The sequence below is a fragment of the Saccopteryx bilineata genome, chromosome 5, assembly GCF_036850765.1.
Source record: "Saccopteryx bilineata isolate mSacBil1 chromosome 5, mSacBil1_pri_phased_curated, whole genome shotgun sequence".
Lineage (NCBI taxonomy): Eukaryota > Metazoa > Chordata > Mammalia > Chiroptera > Emballonuridae > Saccopteryx > Saccopteryx bilineata.
In genome coordinates this window covers 154,305,791-154,325,151 of record NC_089494.1, presented here as the reverse complement: position 1 = coordinate 154,325,151, position 19,361 = coordinate 154,305,791, and the positions used below count along the sequence as shown (strand labels likewise).

The window sequence follows — 19,361 nt, the reverse complement described above, 5'->3', positions numbered from 1 at the left end:
GTGCCCAGCCCCACTGTTTGTCCTGGGCACACCTACAACTCCACCCCTTTAACAGCAGAATGGCACACATTGCTTCTGTAAAGTGACATCCTTCAGATACTTGGTAGCTTTTCAAATACTGTATACATACCCTTGATGGCCTGGGAAGTTTCATGAGTGTTCTTAAAGTGAATACGAAAATTTAAACCTCTTGATTTGCGTGATTTTGAGAAGTTTTTTGGGTCAAGTGAATATAGAATCATTTTTAGAGATCATGTCAGGCTGCTTATGGGAAGAGAAAGCAGATTTTGCTTCTTTTTAAAAGACAGGGTCCTTTATTAAGCTGAGACTCACCAGAGAACCAGGCCCTTCTACCCGGCTGACATGTGGGCAGCTCTGTGGTCATCAACTCTGGCTACACCCCAGAACATTTTAGGGAGCTGTTATAATTATTGATGACTAGGCCCATTCTAGTCTGATTTAACTGGGTTTTCCTAGGGCTTGGGTATAGGCATGCATATTGCTTAATCCCCAGATGATCTGACTCTCTTGCCAGGGTAGGGACATTACTGCGGTATATAGGAAAGAAAACAGAAATAAAGAAACTGAAGAAGGAAAGGGACTTCAAGGTGAAATACACAAGTCACAGGAAAGAGAAAAAATGAGTCAAAAGAAAAAATGGCACTTTGGAAACACACTATACTATTTCACTTTTAAATCAGCAACTTTAGGTATTTTTTTTTTTCCAAAGAAAAAACAGCCTGTTCATTATAACCTATGGTTACTAGTTATTTTAAATGTTAGGTTTCTAATGAAAATTGAGTGGCGACTTATTTTTCCCAGAATCTTCCTTCCTCCCATTCTACCATCAAACACAGAAAACAACAGACTTAAATTATACTGCTCCATCACACACAGAATAGCAGAAGACAGCAACACACAGCACAAAGGGGCTGAGAACACTTGCTGTTAAGAAGAACAAGGTTAATAGCACTGACCTCACACAAAATGAGGTTATGCTCATGTATTTGGCTTCTTCCTTCTCATGGAATTTTCTGTTAGCCTCACTAATTTAATCCTCAGATTTGGGCCCAGTACCCTTTTACCTGATGTCTCTGGGCAGGTGCCATGCATGAGACCAAACATGTTTCCACAGGCCTTGCTCACAGCAGCCATCTTGGCCAAGACAGGGAGGTTGTGAATCACAAAGGACACCTCGTTCCTCTGTTGTTTGGCCAGGTTCTGCGCATGACCCAGAATTCCAAAGCCCGTGATGTCTGTGGCAGCATGGGCGTTGAACGTGTGCATGAGTCCCGCAGCTAAAAGAGACCAGAAAGGAAATTATTATGTGGAGTAATAAATGGAGACTTTCTGTTTTCCTCCTTTCTGAGAGGAAAACAAACAACAACAAAAAGACCCCCACCTTTTCTCAAGTCAAAACCTTAAATAAACTTTGATCTAAAAAAATCCTTAATTGTCAGGGAGATGAAATATTGAAATGAGAAAAATGTAATTCTTAAAAATTAACAGAAGCCTTGGCCAATTGGCTCAGCAGTAGAGCATCGGCCTGGCGTGTGGAAGTCCTGAGTTCAATTCCCAGTTAGGGCACACAGGAGAAGCGACAATCTGCTTCTCCATCCTTCCCCCTCTCCTTCCTCTTGTCTCTCTCTTCCCCTCCTGCAGCCAAGGCTCCATTGGAGCAAAGTTGGCCCCAGCGCTGAGGATGGCTTCCGGATCTCCACCTCAGGCGCTAGAATGACTTCAGTTGCAATAGGGCAAAGCACCAGATGGGAAGAGCATCACCCCCTGGTGGGCACTGGGTGAATCCCAATCAGGCACATGTGGGAGTCTGTCTCTGCCTCGCTTCTCACTTCAGCAAAATACAAAAATACAAACAAAAAACACAGAACCCTAGTGAAATTCTGAGAGTTGGTTTATTTCAATTTCAACCACTATCAGCTGCTTTAATAAATAGTAACATCTCATTCACTAAAAATTACAATCACAATTAAAGGTAGGCCTGTCTAAACCAACTAGAAATCAAGGAATAGGACTTTTAAAGACTGACCTAAAATCAAGGCAGTCTCACTGAAAAGTGTAAGGTTAATTTCTTATTTTTTAATTAAAAAAAGTCTATTTTTTGTAGAAATAACACAACAGAAAGCTGGAGGCAGACAACGCCAAGCCTAGACTCAACCAACTCGACAAACAAAACACCAAAAATGAGAAGACAAAAAAGTGCAATCCAAATGAAACCTTCAGGAGATGAACTGAGTGATTTGGAAATAATCAAACTTTCAGATGCGGAGTTCAAAATAATGATTGTAAGGATGCTTAGGGATCTTAGAACAACAATGGATGGTCAATACAAACACCTAAATAAAGAAATAGCAAGTATAAAAATGAATCAGTTGGAGATGACAAATACAATATCAGAAATAAGACCACAATGGAAGGAATTAAAAACAGGATAGATAGAGCAGAGGATCAAATCAGCGAGTTAGAGGACAACTGGAATGAAGGCATGAAAGCAGAGAAGAAAAGAGAAAAGAGACTCAAAAAGTCAGAGGAAACTCTTAGAGAGCTCTGTGACAACATGAAGAGAAATAACATCCGCATCATAGGGGTTCCTGAAGAAGAAAAAGAACAAGGGATAGAGACTTTGTTCAATCATATCATAGCTGAAAATTTCCCTAAATTAATGCAAGAGAAACTTTCACAAGTCCAAGAAGCACAAAGGACTCCATTAAAGAGAAACCCAAAGAAACCTACACCAAGACACATCATAATTAAGCGATAAAGAGAAAATATTAAAAGCTGCAAGAGAAAAAAAAGTTATCACCTACAAAGGAGCCCCCATAAGGATGACATCCAACTTCTCAACAGAAACACTTGAGGCCAGAAGGGAATGGCAAGAAATATTCAAAGTAATGCAGAACAAGAACCTACAACCAAGACTACTTTATCCAGCAAGGCTATCGTTTAAAATCGAAGGAGAAATAAAAAGCTTCCCAGACAAAAAACAACTCAAGGAGTTCATTACAACCAAACCAATGCTGCAGGAAATGTTAAGGGGCCTGTTGTAAACAGATCAAAGTGGGAAAAGAATATAGCAAAAAAAGGAAAACACCTTTAAAGAAGAAAATGGCGCCTTGGCCGGTTGGCTCAGCGGTAGAGTGTCGGCCTGGCATGCAGGGGACCCAGGTTCGATTCCCGGCCAGGGCACATAGGAGAAGCGCCCATTTGCTTCTCCACCCCCCACCCGCTCCTTCCTCTCTGTCTCTCTCTTCCCCTCCCGCAGCCAAGGCTCCATTGGAGCAAAGATGGCCAGGGTGCTGGGGATCGCTGGGGATGGCTCCTTGGGCTCTGCCCCAGGCGCTAGAGTGGCTCTGGTCGCGGCAGAGCGGCCCCGGAGGGGCAGAGCATCGCTCCCTGGTGGGCAGAGCGTCGCCCCTGGTGGGCGTGTCGGGTGGATCCTGGTTGGGCACATGCGGGAGTCTCTCTGTCTCTCCCCATTTCCAGCTTCAGAAAAACACAAAAAATAAATAAATAAATAAATAAAAATAAAGAAAATGGCAATAAACAACTACATATCAATAATAACCTTAAATGTAAACAGATTAAATGATCCAATCAAAAGAAATAGGGTAGCTGCGTGGATAAGAAAACAGGACCCATACATATGTTGTCTACAAGAGACACACCTTAGAACAAAAGACACACATAGATTGAAGGTAAAAGGATGGAAAAAAACATTTCATGCAAACGGAAATGAAAAAAAAGCAGGGGTAGCTATACTTATATCAGACAAATTGGACTTTAAAACAAAGGATATAGTAAGAGATAAAGGCCACTACATAATGATAAAGGGAGTAATCCAACAGGAAGATATAACTATTATAAATATCTATGCACCTAATATAGGAGCACCCAAATATATAAAACAGACTTTGATGGATTTAAAGGGCGAGATCAACAGCAATACTATAATAGTAGGGGATTTCAATACCCCACTAACATCACTAGATAGATTCTCAAGAAAGAAAATTAACAAAGAAACAGCAGACTTACTGGAAACACTAGATCAACTCGATTTAATAGATATCTTCAGAACCTTTCATCCTAAAGCAGCAGAATATACATTCTTTTCAAGTGCTCATGGCACATTCTCTAGGATAGACCACATGTTAGGGCACAAAAGTGCTCTCAACAAATTTAAGAAGACTGAAATCATATCAAGCACTTTCTCCAATCACAATGGTATGAAACTAGAAATGAATCACAGCAGAAAAGCTCAAAAATTCTCAAACACATGGAAACTAAATAGCAGGGTGTTAAATAATGAATGGATTAAGAATGAGATCAAAGAGTAAATAAAAATTTCCTAGAAAGGAATGACAATGAGCATACAACAACTCAAAATTTATGGGACACAGCGAAAGCAGTGCTGAGAGGGAAGTTCATAGCACTACAGGCACACTTTCAGAAGCTAAAAAAAGCTCAAATAAACAACTTAACCCTGCATCTAAAAGAATTAGAAAAAGAACAGCAAGTAAAGCCCAAATGTAGTAGAAGGAAGGAAATAATAAAGATCAGAGCAGAAATAAATGACATAGAGGCTAAAGAAACAATACAGAGGATCAATGAAACTAGGAGCTGGTTCTTTGAAAAGGTAAACAAGATTGATGAACCTTTAAGTAGACTCACCAAGAAAAAGAGAGGACTGAAATAAATAAAATTAGAAATGAGAAAGGAGAAATAACAACTGACACAACAGAAATACAAAATATTGTAAGAAAATACTATGAAGAACTGTATGCCAAAAAATTAGACAACCTAGATGAAATGGACAAATTCCTTGAAACATACAATCTTCCAAAAATCAATCTGGAAGAATCAGAAAACCTAAACAGACCGATTACAACAAATGAGATCAAAACAGTTATCAAAAAACTCCCAACAAAGAAAAGTCCGGGGCCCGATGGCTTCACAACAGAATTCTACCAAATATTCACAGGAGAACTAACTCCTATCCTTCTCAAACTATTTCAAAAAATTCAAGAGGAAGGAAGACTTCCAAGCTCCTTTTGTGAGGCGAGCATAATTCTGATTCCAAAACCAGGCAAAGACAACACAAAGAAAGAATATTATAGGCCAATATCTCTGATGAATATAGATGCTAAAATCCTCAACAAAATATTAGCAAACCGGATCCAACTATATATGGAAAAAATCATACACCATGATCAAGTGGGATTTATTCTGGGGAGGCAAGGCTGGTACAATATTTGTAAATCAATCAATGTGACTCATCACATAAACAAAAAAAAGGAGAAAAACCATATGATAATTTCAATAGATGCAGAAAAAGCATTTGATAAAATTCAGCACCCATTCATGATCAAAACTCTCAGCAAAGTGGGAATACAGGGAACATACCTCAACATGATAAAAGCCATCTATGAGAAACCAACAGGCAACATCATACTCAATGGGCAAAGATTAAAAGCAATACCCTTAAGATCAGGAACAAGGCAGGGGTGCCCCCTTTCACCACTCTTATTTAACATAGTCCTGGAAGTCCTAGCCACAGCAATCAGACAAGAAGAAGAAATAAAAGGCATTGAAGTTGGAAAAGAAGAAGTAAAACTATCATTATTTGCAGATGATATGATATTGTATATAGAAAACCCTAAAGTCTCAGTCAAAAAACTACTGGACCTGATAAATAAATTCAGCAAAGTGGCAGGATATAAAATCAATACTCAGAAATCAGAGGCATTTCTATACACCAACAATGAACAGTCAGAAAGAGAAATTAAGGAAACAGTCCCCTTCTCAATTACAACCAAAAAAATAAAGTACCTAGGAGTAAACTTAACCAAGGAGAGTAAAGACTTGTACTCGGAAAATTACAAAGCATTGATAAAAGAAATCAAGGAAGATACAAACAAGTGGAAGCATATACCGTGCTCATGGTTAGGAAGAATAAACATCATTAAAATGTCTATATTACCCAAAGCAATCTATAAATTCAATGCAATACCAATTAAAATACCAATGACATACTTCAAAGATATAGAACACATATTCCAAAAATTTATACGGAACCAAAAGAGAACATGAATAGCCTCAGCAATCTTAAAAAAGAAGAATAAAGTGGGAGGTATCACACTTTCTGATATCAAGTTATACTACAAGGCCATTTTACTCAAAACAGCCTGGTACTGGCATAAGAACAGGCATATAGATCAATGGAACAGAACAGAGAACTCAAAAATAAACCCACAGCTCTATGGACAACTGATATTTGACAAAGGAGGTAAGGAAATACAATGGAGTAAAGACAGCCTCTTTAACAAATGGTGTTGGGAAAATTGGACAGCTACCTGCAAAAAATGAAACTAGATCACCAGCTTACACCACTCACAAAAATAAACTCAAAATGGATAAAAGACTTAAATGTAGGCCGTGAAACCATAAGCATCTTAGAAGAAAACATAGGCAGTAAGCTCTCGGACATCTCTCGGAGCAATATATTTGCTGATTTATCTCCACGGGGAAGTGAAATAAAAGACAGGATAAACAAATGGGACTATATCAAACTAAAAAGCTTTTGCACAGCTAAAGACAACAAGAACAGAATAAAAAGACAAACTACACAATGGGAGAACATATTTGACAATACGTCTGATAAGGAGTTAATAACCAAAATTTATAAAGAACTTGTAAAACTCAACACCAGGAAGACAAACAACCCAATCCAAAAATAGGCAAAAGAGATGAATAGACACTTCTCCAAAGAGGACATACAGATGGCCAATAGGCATATGAAAAAATGCTCAACATCACTAATCATTAGAGAAATGCAAATTAAAACCACAATGAGATATCACCTCACACCAGTCAGAATGGCGCTTATCAACAAAACAACACAGAATAAGTGCTGGGGAGGATGTGGAGAAAAGGGAACCCTCCTGCACTGCTGGTGGGAATGCAGACTGGTGTAGCCACTGTGGAAAACAGTATTGAGATTCCTCAAAAAACTGAAAATCAAACTGCCTTTTGACCCAGCTATCCCACTTTTAGGAATATACCCCAAGGACACCATAGAACGGCTCCAAAAGAAGAAATGCACCCACATGTTTGTGGCAGCATTGTTCACAATAGCGAAGATCTGGAAAACAGCCCAAGTGCCCGTCAGAGGACAAGTGGATTAAAAAGCTTTGGTACCTATATACTATGGAATACTACTCAACCATAAGAAATGATGACATCGGATCATTTACAATAACATGGATGGACCTTGACATTATACGTAGTGAAATAAGTAAATCAGAAAAAAAACTAAGATGAATCCATACATAGAAGGGACATAAAAATGAGACTCAGAGACATGAACAAGATTGTGATGGCAACAGGGGTGGGGGATGGGGGGAGGGCGGATGGGGTGAAGAAGGAGAGAGGGGTTGGGGGAGGGGCACAAAGAAAACCAGATAGAAGGTGACAGAAGACAATTTAACTTTGGGGGAGGGGTATACAGCACAATCAAATGTCAAAATAATCTAGAGATATTTTCTCTCAACATATGTACCCTGATTTATCAATGTCACGGCATTAAATTTAAAAAAATAAAAAAAAGAAAAAAGTCTATTTTTGGAGTAGTTTTAGGTTTAGAGAACAGAGTGGTAAGTACAGCAAGTTTCCATATGCTCTATTTCTCCTGTTATTAATATTTACCATTAGTGTGCTACACCTGTTATATAATGAGCCAATATTTATGTATTATTAACTAATGTTCACAGCTCACATTACGCTTCACTCTTGAAGTTGTACAGTCTATAGGTGTTGACAAACATGTATAACGTGTATCCATCATTACATGATCACAAAGAGTAACTTCACTGCCCTAAATACCCTGTTTCCCCCTTATTCCTGGTAACCAGTAGCTTTATTACTGTCTCTAGTTTTATCTTTCCCAGAATGTCATAATTAGAGCTATAGTGTTTGGTCTTTGCAGACTGGCTTCTTTCACTTAGTAATATGTGTTTAAGTTTCCTCCAAGTTTTTTCATGTCTTGACAGCTCATTTCTCTTTAACTGTCAATATTCCATTGTATGGATATACCAGTTTTATTTATCCATTTACTGAAGGATCTGATTGCTTCCAAGTTTTGGCAATTATGAGTGAAGCTGTGACACATCTGTGTGCAAATTTCTGAGTGCAAAGAGTTCTCAATCCATTTGGGTCAACACCACGGAGCACAACTGCTGGATCATATTAGTATATTTATTTAGTTTTATAACAAACCACCAAACTGTCTTCCAAAATGGCTGCACCATTTTGCATTCCCACCAGCAATGAATGAGAGTTCCTCCTACTCCACATCCAATCAGCATTTGATGTTGTCAGTGTTTTAGTTTTAAGCCATTCTAGTAGGCATGTGGTAGTATCTTGTTTTAAATTGCCATTCCCTAATGGCATATGACGTGAAACACCTTTTCATAAGATTATTTGCAATCTGTTTATCTTCTTTGGTAAGATATGTGTTCAACTTCTCTATACATTTTTAAATTGGGTTGTTTTCTTAATATTGAGTTTTAAGAGTTCTTTGTATATTCTGAATACCAGTCCCTTGTCAGAATTGTGCTTTGCCAAGATTTTCTTCCAGTCTGTGGCTTATCTTTTTATCTTCTTAGTGTCTTTCATAGAAAAGTTTTTTGCATTAATGAAATCCAACTTGCCAATTTTTTCTCTTAAGGATAGTACTTTCAGAGGTGTAATTAAAAGGGACCACAAAACCCAAAGTCATCTAAATTTCCTTCTGTGTTATCTTCTCGGAGTTCAACAGTTTTGCGTTTTACACTTAACTCTATAATCCATTTTTGAGTTAATTTTTATCAAAGGTGTAAAACCTGTTTCTATAATCCCTTTTTACATGTGGATGTCAGTAGTTTCAGCACCATTTGTTGAAAAGATTATCCTTTCTCCATTGAACTATCTTTATCTTTGCTCTTCTGTCACTGATCAGTTGCCTATATTATGCGGGTCTATTTCTGGACGCTAGTATGTTCCACAGTGGATTCCATTCTTTTACCATATCACACCATCTTGATAACTTTAGTTTTAGCAGCCACTGATATTTGTTACTGGGGTTTACTAAATCAAGGGGGTTTAATTTACAAATTAAAAAATTTGTAATTTAATCATTTCTCCTGCACTTATTAGATATACTTCTATAAAGAAATTTTTTAAAAATGCATTTGGCTTCCTCCCAAATACAGTCTATACAAGAGCAGTAAAATATGTGGTTGATTCCTTTTATATTCAAAACAAGTTGGTGCCCTAACACCTTTCAAAGGTGACCAAAAACATTTTAATCATTACGATGTCATTGATTTTTAGATACTTGATATACTTTAACTGTGGTCACTCTTCTTTATAATATTCACATTATCTTGACCCCTCCCATTTGATTGGTGGGAGCCTCTTCAAGTTATGGAAAAGATTCCATTAGCTGTTGACAGCTCCATTACTTTCAGGCACAGGATGTCCCAGGCTTATCTTTTGTATTTCCTGTCCCAGACTTGGAATCAGCCATTACCCTAAGAAGTCCTGGCATTTTTTATTAGAAAATGGTAATTTTCAGTTCAGAATCTTGGCACTAGGAGTTCATTACTAATTGGTTATCACTGCTCCTAGAACCTTTCAAATAGGCTCGGAAATAAGCATTTTTAGAGGGGAAAAAATATGCTGTGTGTATACTGCTAATTATAATTAAAGATTACAGATTTTACTAAGCTTCTTTTATATAATTCTTCCCCCTGTGGTATTACCATTAAGTTAATATACATTTGACAATTTAAAAAAAATGTGGTTTGAATTTGTAAGATGTGTTTTTTTATTAAATGTTTTAAACTATAGAAAATGCCATAAAACATTCCAAAGTCAAAATTTTAAAATAATGCATGTTCAGAGACAGTCTGCTTCGTCCCTATTCCCTATTATAGGTAACAGTTTTTATTAATGATTTATTTCCATTGCTTCTTTTTGAAAATATAAAATACACATTACTTCAGTCACATGAATACACAAAATGTAGCATACTAATATGCATACCTCTGACTCTTGCTTTTTCCATTTAATCATATCTAGAGATAGCTCCCTATAAATAAATATGTCTCATCCCTTTTTATAGCTATATGTGTGTATACAGACTAGATAATTGATGAACATTTGGATTGTTTCATTCTTTTACAATTATAAATGGTGCTTCAATGAATGGCCTTATATATGTCATTTCATAGTCTGGCCACTATAGCTTTGAAACAGATTCACAGAAGTGGAACTGCTAGGTCATAATTTTTGCTAGATATGACCAAATACTGTTTCACAAGCATTCTGCCATATTGTATCCCTACCAACAATGTATAAAAAATAAGGATAGGGAATCACAAATTCTCAAATATAAGCTAAATAATAATCCACATGGATAAAAAATAAATCCATCACCAATCACTATTTAATCTGTACAACTATTTAATTTGAAGGGAAAAAAAAGACTCCTTAAACAGGTTAAGTGGTACAGAAATACAAATGAAAAGCCTTGGTTGTAAGTGATGAGATACCTGAGGACAAAGAATTAAATAATTACTATTCAACTTTGGAATGCACCCAAAAACTATTCCTGGAATGCAGGAAAAAAGTTATGGAAAAATTTGGTCCCAAAATCAATTGTTCAAAAATAAACAAGAGACCTGTGGGGGTGCAGTGGATAAAGCGTCAACCTGGAAACACTGAGGTCTCCAGTTCGAAACCCTGGGCCTGCCTGGTCAAGGCACATATGGGAGTTGATGCTTCCTGTTCCTCCCCTTCTCTCTCTCTCTCTCTCTCTCTCTCTCTCTCCCTCCCTCTCTCTCTCCTCTCTAAAATGAATAAAAAGAAATAAGCAAAAGATAAATTAACTATGGTATATATCTCCCTGGTAGAGTATCTACCATCAAAACTCATGTACATATACTAGAATTACGTAATATGAAAAAAAGACCCTGGCCAGTTGGCTCAGTGGTAGAGCGTCGGCCTGGCATGCAGAAGTCCGGGTTCGATTCCCAGCCAGGGCACACAGGAGAAGCGCCCATCTGCTTCTCCACCCCTCCCCCTCTCCTTCCTCTCTGTCTCTCTCTTCCCCTCCTGCAGCAAGGCTCCACTGGAGCAAAGATGGCCCCGGCGCTGGGGATGGCTCCTTGGCCTCTGCCCCAGGCGCTAGAGTGGCTCTGGTCATAATAGAGCGATGCCCCGGAGGGGCAGAGCATCGCCCCCTGGTGGGCAGAGCGTCGCCCCCTGGTGGGCGTGCCGGGTGGATCCCGGTCGGGCACATGCGGGAGTCTGTCTGACTGTCTCTCCCCGTTTCCAGCTTCAGAAAAGTACAAAAAAAAAAAAGAAAAAAGAAAAGAAAAAAGGACATAGTAATGTTAAATGACTAAAAGCAGATTCAAATAAAAAATGTACGATAATTACAGGTTTAAAACATCCACAATAAAACAACAGTACCCCACGAATCACCCAAGAAGAAAATAATCCTAGAAGAATACATAAAAATATTAACAGAAGCTAGTATTGGGTGCTGGGGTTATGGACAATGTCTTTTCTCTCTTTTCATTTTCCAAAAAACTTTTCCATAATAAATATGATTTTTTTACAGTAGAAAAAATACATGCAATCAACAGGAGGAGAAAATATATTAAAGAACTTTTTTTTTCTTTTTTGGTATTTTTCTGAAGTTGGAAACGGGGAGGCAGTCAGACAGACTCCCGCATGCGCCTGACCGGGATCCACCCAGCACACCCACCAGGGGGCGATGCTCTGCCCATCTGGGGCATCGCTCTGTTGCAACCACAGCCATTCTAGCATCTGAGGCAGAGGCCACAGAGCCATCCTCAGCGCCCGGGCCGCCAACTTTGCTCCAATGGAGCCTTGGCTGCAGTAGGGGAAGAGAGAGACATAGAGAGGAAGGAGAAGGGGAGGGGTGGAGAAGCAGATGGGTGCTTCTCCTGTGTGCCCTGGCCGGGAATCAAACCTGGGACTCCCACATGCCAGGCTGACACTCTACCACTGAGCCAACCGGCCAGGGCCTAAAAAACTTTTTTAAATGTAGCATACCGTTGTAAACTGTTACACCATGACTCTGGGAAACAGCACCTTCTAGAAAAGCTGAGGCAGTACAGACCTCTGAGACCTGTGCACCAGAAGCACTGACCAAGGAAGTGCTCAGCAGCAACCCAGAAGCCCAACAGCAAGCAGTAGGTCCGATAAATAAGTCATGGAGTAGAAAATGATACAGAGGAGAAAATGAATGAAATGATGCTCAGGAACATTAAACAGCGAATAAGACAGCAAGAAAAACAGATACAGCTATGAGTCAATAAAACAAAAATGCAAAACTAATTTATTGCTTAAGAATACAAGTCTATGTGATAAAAATTTTAAAAGGATGAAAATAAACATTAGATTCAGAACAATGGTTACCCCTAAGCAGGAATCTAGGAGCTGGGTGCGGGAGGAGCACTTCTGGGCTGCCAGGGTCACACTGTGTTTCTCATATGAGATGGTGGGCACATGGGTGTTGCTTCATTGCCGTTTATTAAGCCCTGTTTATATATCTCTAATTTATTGATTTTAGAGAGAGGAAGGGGGAGGGTGGGAAGAGACAGAAACATTGACCTGTTCCTATATGTGCCTTGATTGGGGCTGAATTCACAACGGTGGTGTATCAGGATGATGCTCCGACCTACCGAGCTATCTGGCCAGGGCAGCCCTGCATATATTTCATTCCTAGAGAAGCATCTATCTGTGTGGGTTGTTCTGTGCAGATAATTTAGAAGCCAGCCAGAATTTAGAATGTAAATTCCAAAAGGGCGGGGACTTTTGTCTGTTTTGTTTACTGCAGTGTCCCCAGCACTTGGAAGAGTAAAGGACACACTACAGATGCTCACTGAACATAAACTGAATGAGTGAACTTTGTATACCACATGCTAGCCATCCTTTATGGTACTTCACTGACATTTTTCCTTTTTAATGATCCTGTGAATAGGATCCTATTTCCACCTTTTGGCTGAAAGGAAATACATAGGAAATACACGCACATTCCGTTCTTAAACCCAAATCTTTCTAAAACCATGGACCAATAGAGGAGGGCCCGCAGTCACTGCCCAAATCTGGCCCAATCTTGCTCCTCCAGCTAAGAATGGTCTTTTACATGTTTAAAGAGTTGTAGAAGAAGAGAACTCAACACAACTGAGACTGTCTGTGGCCTGTAAAAATATTTCCATGTTGATCCTGTTCTGAAAGCATGCCAACCCTGCAACCGACAGCCACCCCCCCATACCTGTTCTGTTGAGCCTTGCCATATTCATCATCGCCTCCTGATACGCCAACTCCACATCTTCTTGAGTGACCACTAATTTAATTTTATTCCATTTCTCAGGCTAATACAGGAACAGAGGTGAGGGAGAAAAAAGGAAAAAAATGTTATTAATCTTTACTTCTAACCATTGAAAGGAAAAACCATACATTTTTTTTAGTCGTGTTATGGGGAATTTTATTTTCCTCATTTTGATCAACACCCCCCTGCCCATAACTATTATTTTAGGTGTCTATTAGACACATCGTTGTGGTCTCTTTTGAGTTGCTAATCCTCACTTCTGTAGTCAAATACTGCAAAGGATGGGCTATGTAAAAGCAGCAGGATAGACGGCTGAGGAATAGAGGCAGGAAACAGGATTCTGACACCAGGAGCTTCTCCACATGTGAATAGTCTTGAACATCCTTTGGTTCACCTCTTCATCTCCCCTTTAAGGTGATGACTTTATTTTTCATATAATTATATTGTTACTGACTTTACCTGAATTCTAGATCATGGCATCTCATTGACAAATGAATGTAAAAGCAACTTTGACTGCATGCAGACCAAGGACAGTATGGTGACCACAAAGGAGAAAAAGGTATTTCCTTTCTTCTTCATTTGATTTTCAAAGAAGTCAGCATTATGATTATGGGTTCTCCATATACTGTCATCATGGTCTGTTAATGGCCATTGTTTATGCATGCATTCATTTATTTCTCAGTGACATTCGACAGTCTACCACTCAGTGCAATACCTTAAGTCTGTATGTTCCTCCCTTAGCCCACTGCTCCCCGTCTCTCCCCCAAAGGTAACAACTATTCTGAATTTTATACTCGTCATTCCCCTGCCTTTCAAAAAACAGTGTTCTTGCCATACAGATGCTGAAACAACGTGCTCTTTGGTTGCTTCTGACTTTTACGAAGAGGGTATTGTGCTGTTAATCTTTAGAACTTGCTTTCACAATTCTGAGCATTTTTAAAAAAGTGGTATAAAAGCAAAGGAAGTGTTCAGTTGAGGGAGGGGTGGGGAAGAGAGAAGGATCCCCAAACCTTCCTCTTTCCATGTTCCTTTATCTCACCTGCTTCCAAACTCTCTTGCTAAATTACTCAGATCCAAGTAGCTGTGTTACAGAGCAACTTCATGGATTACTACCCTGTAACGGTTTTCAGTCAGTCTTACAGATGCTCACACATGATGGGAAACTTCCCCATCATCACTGGACGAGGGGAAAATAACTAGACTGTGGCAGCCTTAGAGATTTTCTCTAATCTGTTATATCAACCCAACATACACTTGATTATAAATAACATAAAATCACTTTTCTTTTTCAACTGTTTATCACACTGTTTCAGATGACAGTTGTAGAAATTAAAACTGTTTATCACACTGTTAGTTTCAGATGACAGTTGTAGAAATTAAAAGCACCAAGATATGTGAGACATACCAGAAACTAGATTAATTTTTGAGTTATGGCAATGGGAAAAATTTTAAGTGAAGTATGATTATACCTCAGTGGAAAAGTTACTCAGGATAAATATCTATATATTCTAGATACTCTCTCAACAAGATAATTATTTATCAAAACATTCTGAGTTACTAATTAGTTTGAAAAGACAAAAACAATAAAAAAACCTCATAACTAAAATAACTTAAATTGTTGATAACCCTGGCCTTATTTTTTTCCAAGCACCAAACTTTACATATATTCTCTTCTGCATTAGTTTTTAGTGATATCTCACAAACTCTCCTTATACAGCTTTTTTGAAGTCCCAAGCTGGGGGTTACCTACTTTAAGCATTCAGTACATAAAACTTTGATTTAATGAAAGAATATGGACAATTTCTAATATTTTTATCTGGGCGTGACTGATACTAAACTAATTCCCTGTTAGTGAAACTAAAGGAGCTCATTTTTAGAAGACAAGCTGATGACATCTATAAGATCTAAACCTGAAACATGTTAAAACATGTCCAAAGGGAAAGAAGACTTCCTGTATGGACAAGAAGTGGCACTTACTTCAGAAGCAGATACACTTTCCAGTAAAAGCATACCCCCAGTGCTAGCAGACTAAAGAGATTGTTGACCTGAATGTAAACGAATGCCCTTTTCTCAGAAAGCTACCACAATCCTGATGATAACTTCTGTTCAGCTCCCCTGCCCCCACTGCAGGCAGGGTCACTCACAATATCCAGCCACTGGTGCACGGCCACAGCCACTTGCGTCCCCAGGGGTTTGGTCAGAACAAGCACGTCCCCAGGCACTGCGTTATCTGGCCTGGGAAAAAAGAACAAGAGCATGGACTGGTCAAATTAATAAGGAGGTAAACTCATCATCAGTTAAATAGGAGAAAGAAAAGGCTGGTTTAAAACATTGTCTTTGCGAACACTTACACTTAAGCCACTACCATTATGTGTTAGAGCCTTGCAACTTGCTACCGAGGCTACTACTGGAACAAAAATATTCAAAGAGAATAGAAGAGTCTGCTGATTACCTACTAGATCCAGACCCCCTACAGAATAAACCAAGGCCTGATCAGGCCTGATTTAGCCATGCTCATGTGTAATTTTCAATATAGACCCACCATGCTTCTGAAGCAACAAGACTTCTGAAACGACTCAGGCTATGGGATTTGACGCAAATCTGTGCTTCTCATGTGTTGGTGATTTCAGCATCAAAGTTTCAAACACACCTATCAGTAAGTTCCTACTTGGCACTCAGATTGCTGAAGACTGGTTAAAGTGGTTGCCTCCAGCAAGGGAAACTGGGGATGTGGGATGAGTGAGGGCTGCACTGTGGAGCCTTTGATTCCTTTTGGATTCTGAGCCATGTGAGCACAGTACCCATCAGCACCTAGTCAAAAAATCAAAGGAGCAAATGAAATCTGTATTTCTATCAGAAAATAGAACAGGTGGCTTTTCTTAACAAGACATAAAACATGGAAAATGATAACTTGTGTTTGGAGAAACTTCTCTAAAGATCTACAAATGGCTAAAAAACACATTAAAATATGGTCAATATCATTAGCCACCAGAGAAATGCAAATCAAACCACAGTGAGATATCACCTCAACCCACTAAGATGGTTATTATCAAAAATAAAATAAAATAAAAACAGTAGGACCTGACAGGTGATGGCACCATAGATATAACCATCGACCCAGAACACTGAGGTCCCCCCCACTTTGAAACACTGAGGTCACGAGCTTGTCAGCTTGAGCATAGGATCATCAACATAATCCTATGGTAGCTGGCTAGAGCAAGGGGTCACTGGCTCAGTTTAAGCCCCCAGTCAAGACACATATGAGAAAGCAATCAACAACTAAAGTGCCGAAACTACGAGTTGATGTGAGTTGATGCTTTTCACTCTCAAAGCAATAAAAGAAAGAAAAAGAAAAAGGAAAAAAGAAAAAACAGTAATACTGGAGAGGATGTGGAGACTATCCTTCCTACATTGCTGCTGGGAACCAGTTTGATGGTTGTTCAAGTTACACAGTTGCCACATGACTCAGTAATTCTTAGGTACATATACCCAAGAGAATCAAAATGTATGTCCACATAAAAACTTGTACACTCATGTTCATAGCAGCATCATTCATAACAGGTGGAAATAACCGAAAGATCTATCACCTATGAATAAACTATAGTGTGTCCACACAATGAAACATTATTCAGCCATAAAAAGGAATAAAGTACTGACACATGCTACAACACGGATGAAACTTGGAAGCATTATGCTCAATAAAAGAAGCCAGACACAAAACATCAAATGATTCTATCTATATGAAATGTCTACAATAGGCAAATCCAGGGACAGAAAGATTAGTGGTTTCCTGAGGATGGAGGGAGGAGGAAATTGAAAGTGACGGCTTATAGATACAGGGCTTCCTTTTGGGGGGATGGCTGAAATATTCTGGAATTGTATAGTGGTGATGGTTGCACAACCTTGTGAATACGAAAAGGACCAATGACTTCTGTACTTTAAAATGTTGAGTTTTATAAATTATGTAAAATTGTGTTATATGAATTAAACTTCAATAAAAAATATTAAAAAATTTAAAAACAGGAACAAAGGACTGATACATGCTATAAAACAAATAAACCTTTAAAATATTATGCTAATATTATGTAAAATGAAAGAAGCTAGGATGGCTGATAGCTAAGGGGGACAGGGTTTTTTGTTAAGAACGATGAAAATGGTCTAAAATGGACTCTGGTGTTGGTTGCAAAATTCTGCGAATATTAATTACCAAAGACCAGTGAACTATATACTTTAAATGGGTGAATTTTATAGTATACAAATTCTATCTCAATGAATCTATCTTAAGAAAAGAAAGAGAACCAGGCCAGGTGACATGGAACAAAACCAACTTACATGATGAATTCATTGGGCTGGCAGACAGTTGTAGCCACTCCTCCCAAAACAATCCAGGGGTTTAACACTGTTTGGCCACCCGTTACAGACGTTCCTGCCTCCTCTGCTGCATCTTTAAAACCCTGAATAATTAGGGGCATCACTTTATCCCTTTCCTAGGGTTTAAAAGGACACAAATTAAAAGTCACATAATTCACTTCAAAACCAAGAAAAGAGAGTCTACACTTGTAGTTATAAAGAGGATCATAAAATCCTAAAGGAAGTCCTGCAAGTTTACAGACTGGACAGGGAAGTAAGAAAGGAGGGTGGAATAGTTCACACTGTAGCCATTTTAGCAAAAGCTGGGAGATATTCTAGGTTACGCATGTTGAAGCCCAGGTATCAGAGAAGTAAAAACTGGAATGTGACTGGGTGCACAGGCTACCCCAAATCTGAGCCAATTCTTCACAACGGTCCTTAAGAACTCCAAGACTTGTTTAATGTGCACCCACCGCCCTCCCTCAGATGGCTGTGTATAAGCGACAGCCCAAGCGCACGTCTGCGCAGGCAAGAAAGGGCCTATGGAAAACTTTTATTTCTATGAGGCAGGACAAACTTCTTTTTTAGGGAAAACAAAACCATGTACCTTTCAAAAATAATGTAAATGGGAATTTATCTCTGAGTCAGAGAACCGGGATAGGTAGTAAGAATATAGACAATGCCAGGTAAGTACAGAAACATATGAGACACTCAGCCCCACCACTGTCTACATCAGGAAACAACCAGCAACCAAGGGGAGGATGCCTGGCCCCTGGAGGGCCACAAGTCCTGGATCTGGAAGGCTGGGGCAGTCCATAGGCCTGGCATGGAGGTGCTCTATCACTGTGGCCTAGACTTGAAAACAAACCATAAATGTCTTTGATTCAGTCTACCCAGAAGAAAGGGAAGCAGACGATGAAAATAAAAATGCAAACAAGCCAGACTATTTTAATTCACTGAAAACTGCCAAAAAGTGGAGAACAAGATGAAATACAGAAGCCATGCAGCCTGGGCTCCTCACTTTACAGATGGGAAAAGGGCTGACCAGTCAAATGAAGCGACTAAGACAACAGAGAGTAAGCAGCTGGCCCATCTTCTACTTACCCTGTCAGTCATTTTATTACTGATTCCAAGGAGCATCAGCATATTGTCACATTCTGTGACCCCCATTGCGTAGAGATCACTGAGGACATTGGCGCATGCTATCCTGCCCTGGAAGAGAGCAGAGATATGAGAAAGGACAAGAGGGGGAGCTTCCATGTGTAGAAACAGAATGAGCCTACAGAGTACCTCCCAAGAGAGTCCAAGGACTTTCCAGCGGTGGCAGCTGCTGGGATGGGGTCCTGTTTCTGTAATCTGCAGACTGGTTACCTTTCCTTAATTACATAACCCTTAGACATAATTCCTGTTCCCACCTTTTCTTTCTCAGACAGATCAAACAATTTCCATGTTCTTTCCCATTCTGAACATTGGGAGAAGCCTGAGGTTTACAGATGGAGAAAAGGAAGATGTCTAGGGGAGCAAAGTTGGAGCGATGGTCTAGGAGGAAAAGCTGTGGAGTGAAAACAAGTGTCCTAAAGCAAACCTGGAA

At 39.2% G+C, this 19,361-nt stretch overlaps 1 protein-coding gene across 3 annotated transcripts in view; it reads right to left on the bottom strand.

Moving 5' to 3' along the window:
* Positions 1-19,361, bottom strand: part of SEPHS1 (selenophosphate synthetase 1) — a 36,089-nt gene that overhangs the window by 3,262 nt on the left and 13,466 nt on the right. For all 3 annotated transcript variants that reach the window (XM_066279562.1, XM_066279563.1, XM_066279564.1), the window contains exons 4-8: positions 18,875-18,982; positions 17,753-17,907; positions 15,565-15,655; positions 13,364-13,463; positions 1,086-1,298 (exon numbers count right to left, since the gene is read on the bottom strand). In XM_066279562.1, the coding sequence (XP_066135659.1) occupies positions 1,086-1,298; positions 13,364-13,463; positions 15,565-15,655; positions 17,753-17,907; positions 18,875-18,982 (667 nt within the window). The remainder of the gene's footprint in view (positions 1-1,085; positions 1,299-13,363; positions 13,464-15,564; positions 15,656-17,752; positions 17,908-18,874; positions 18,983-19,361) is intronic.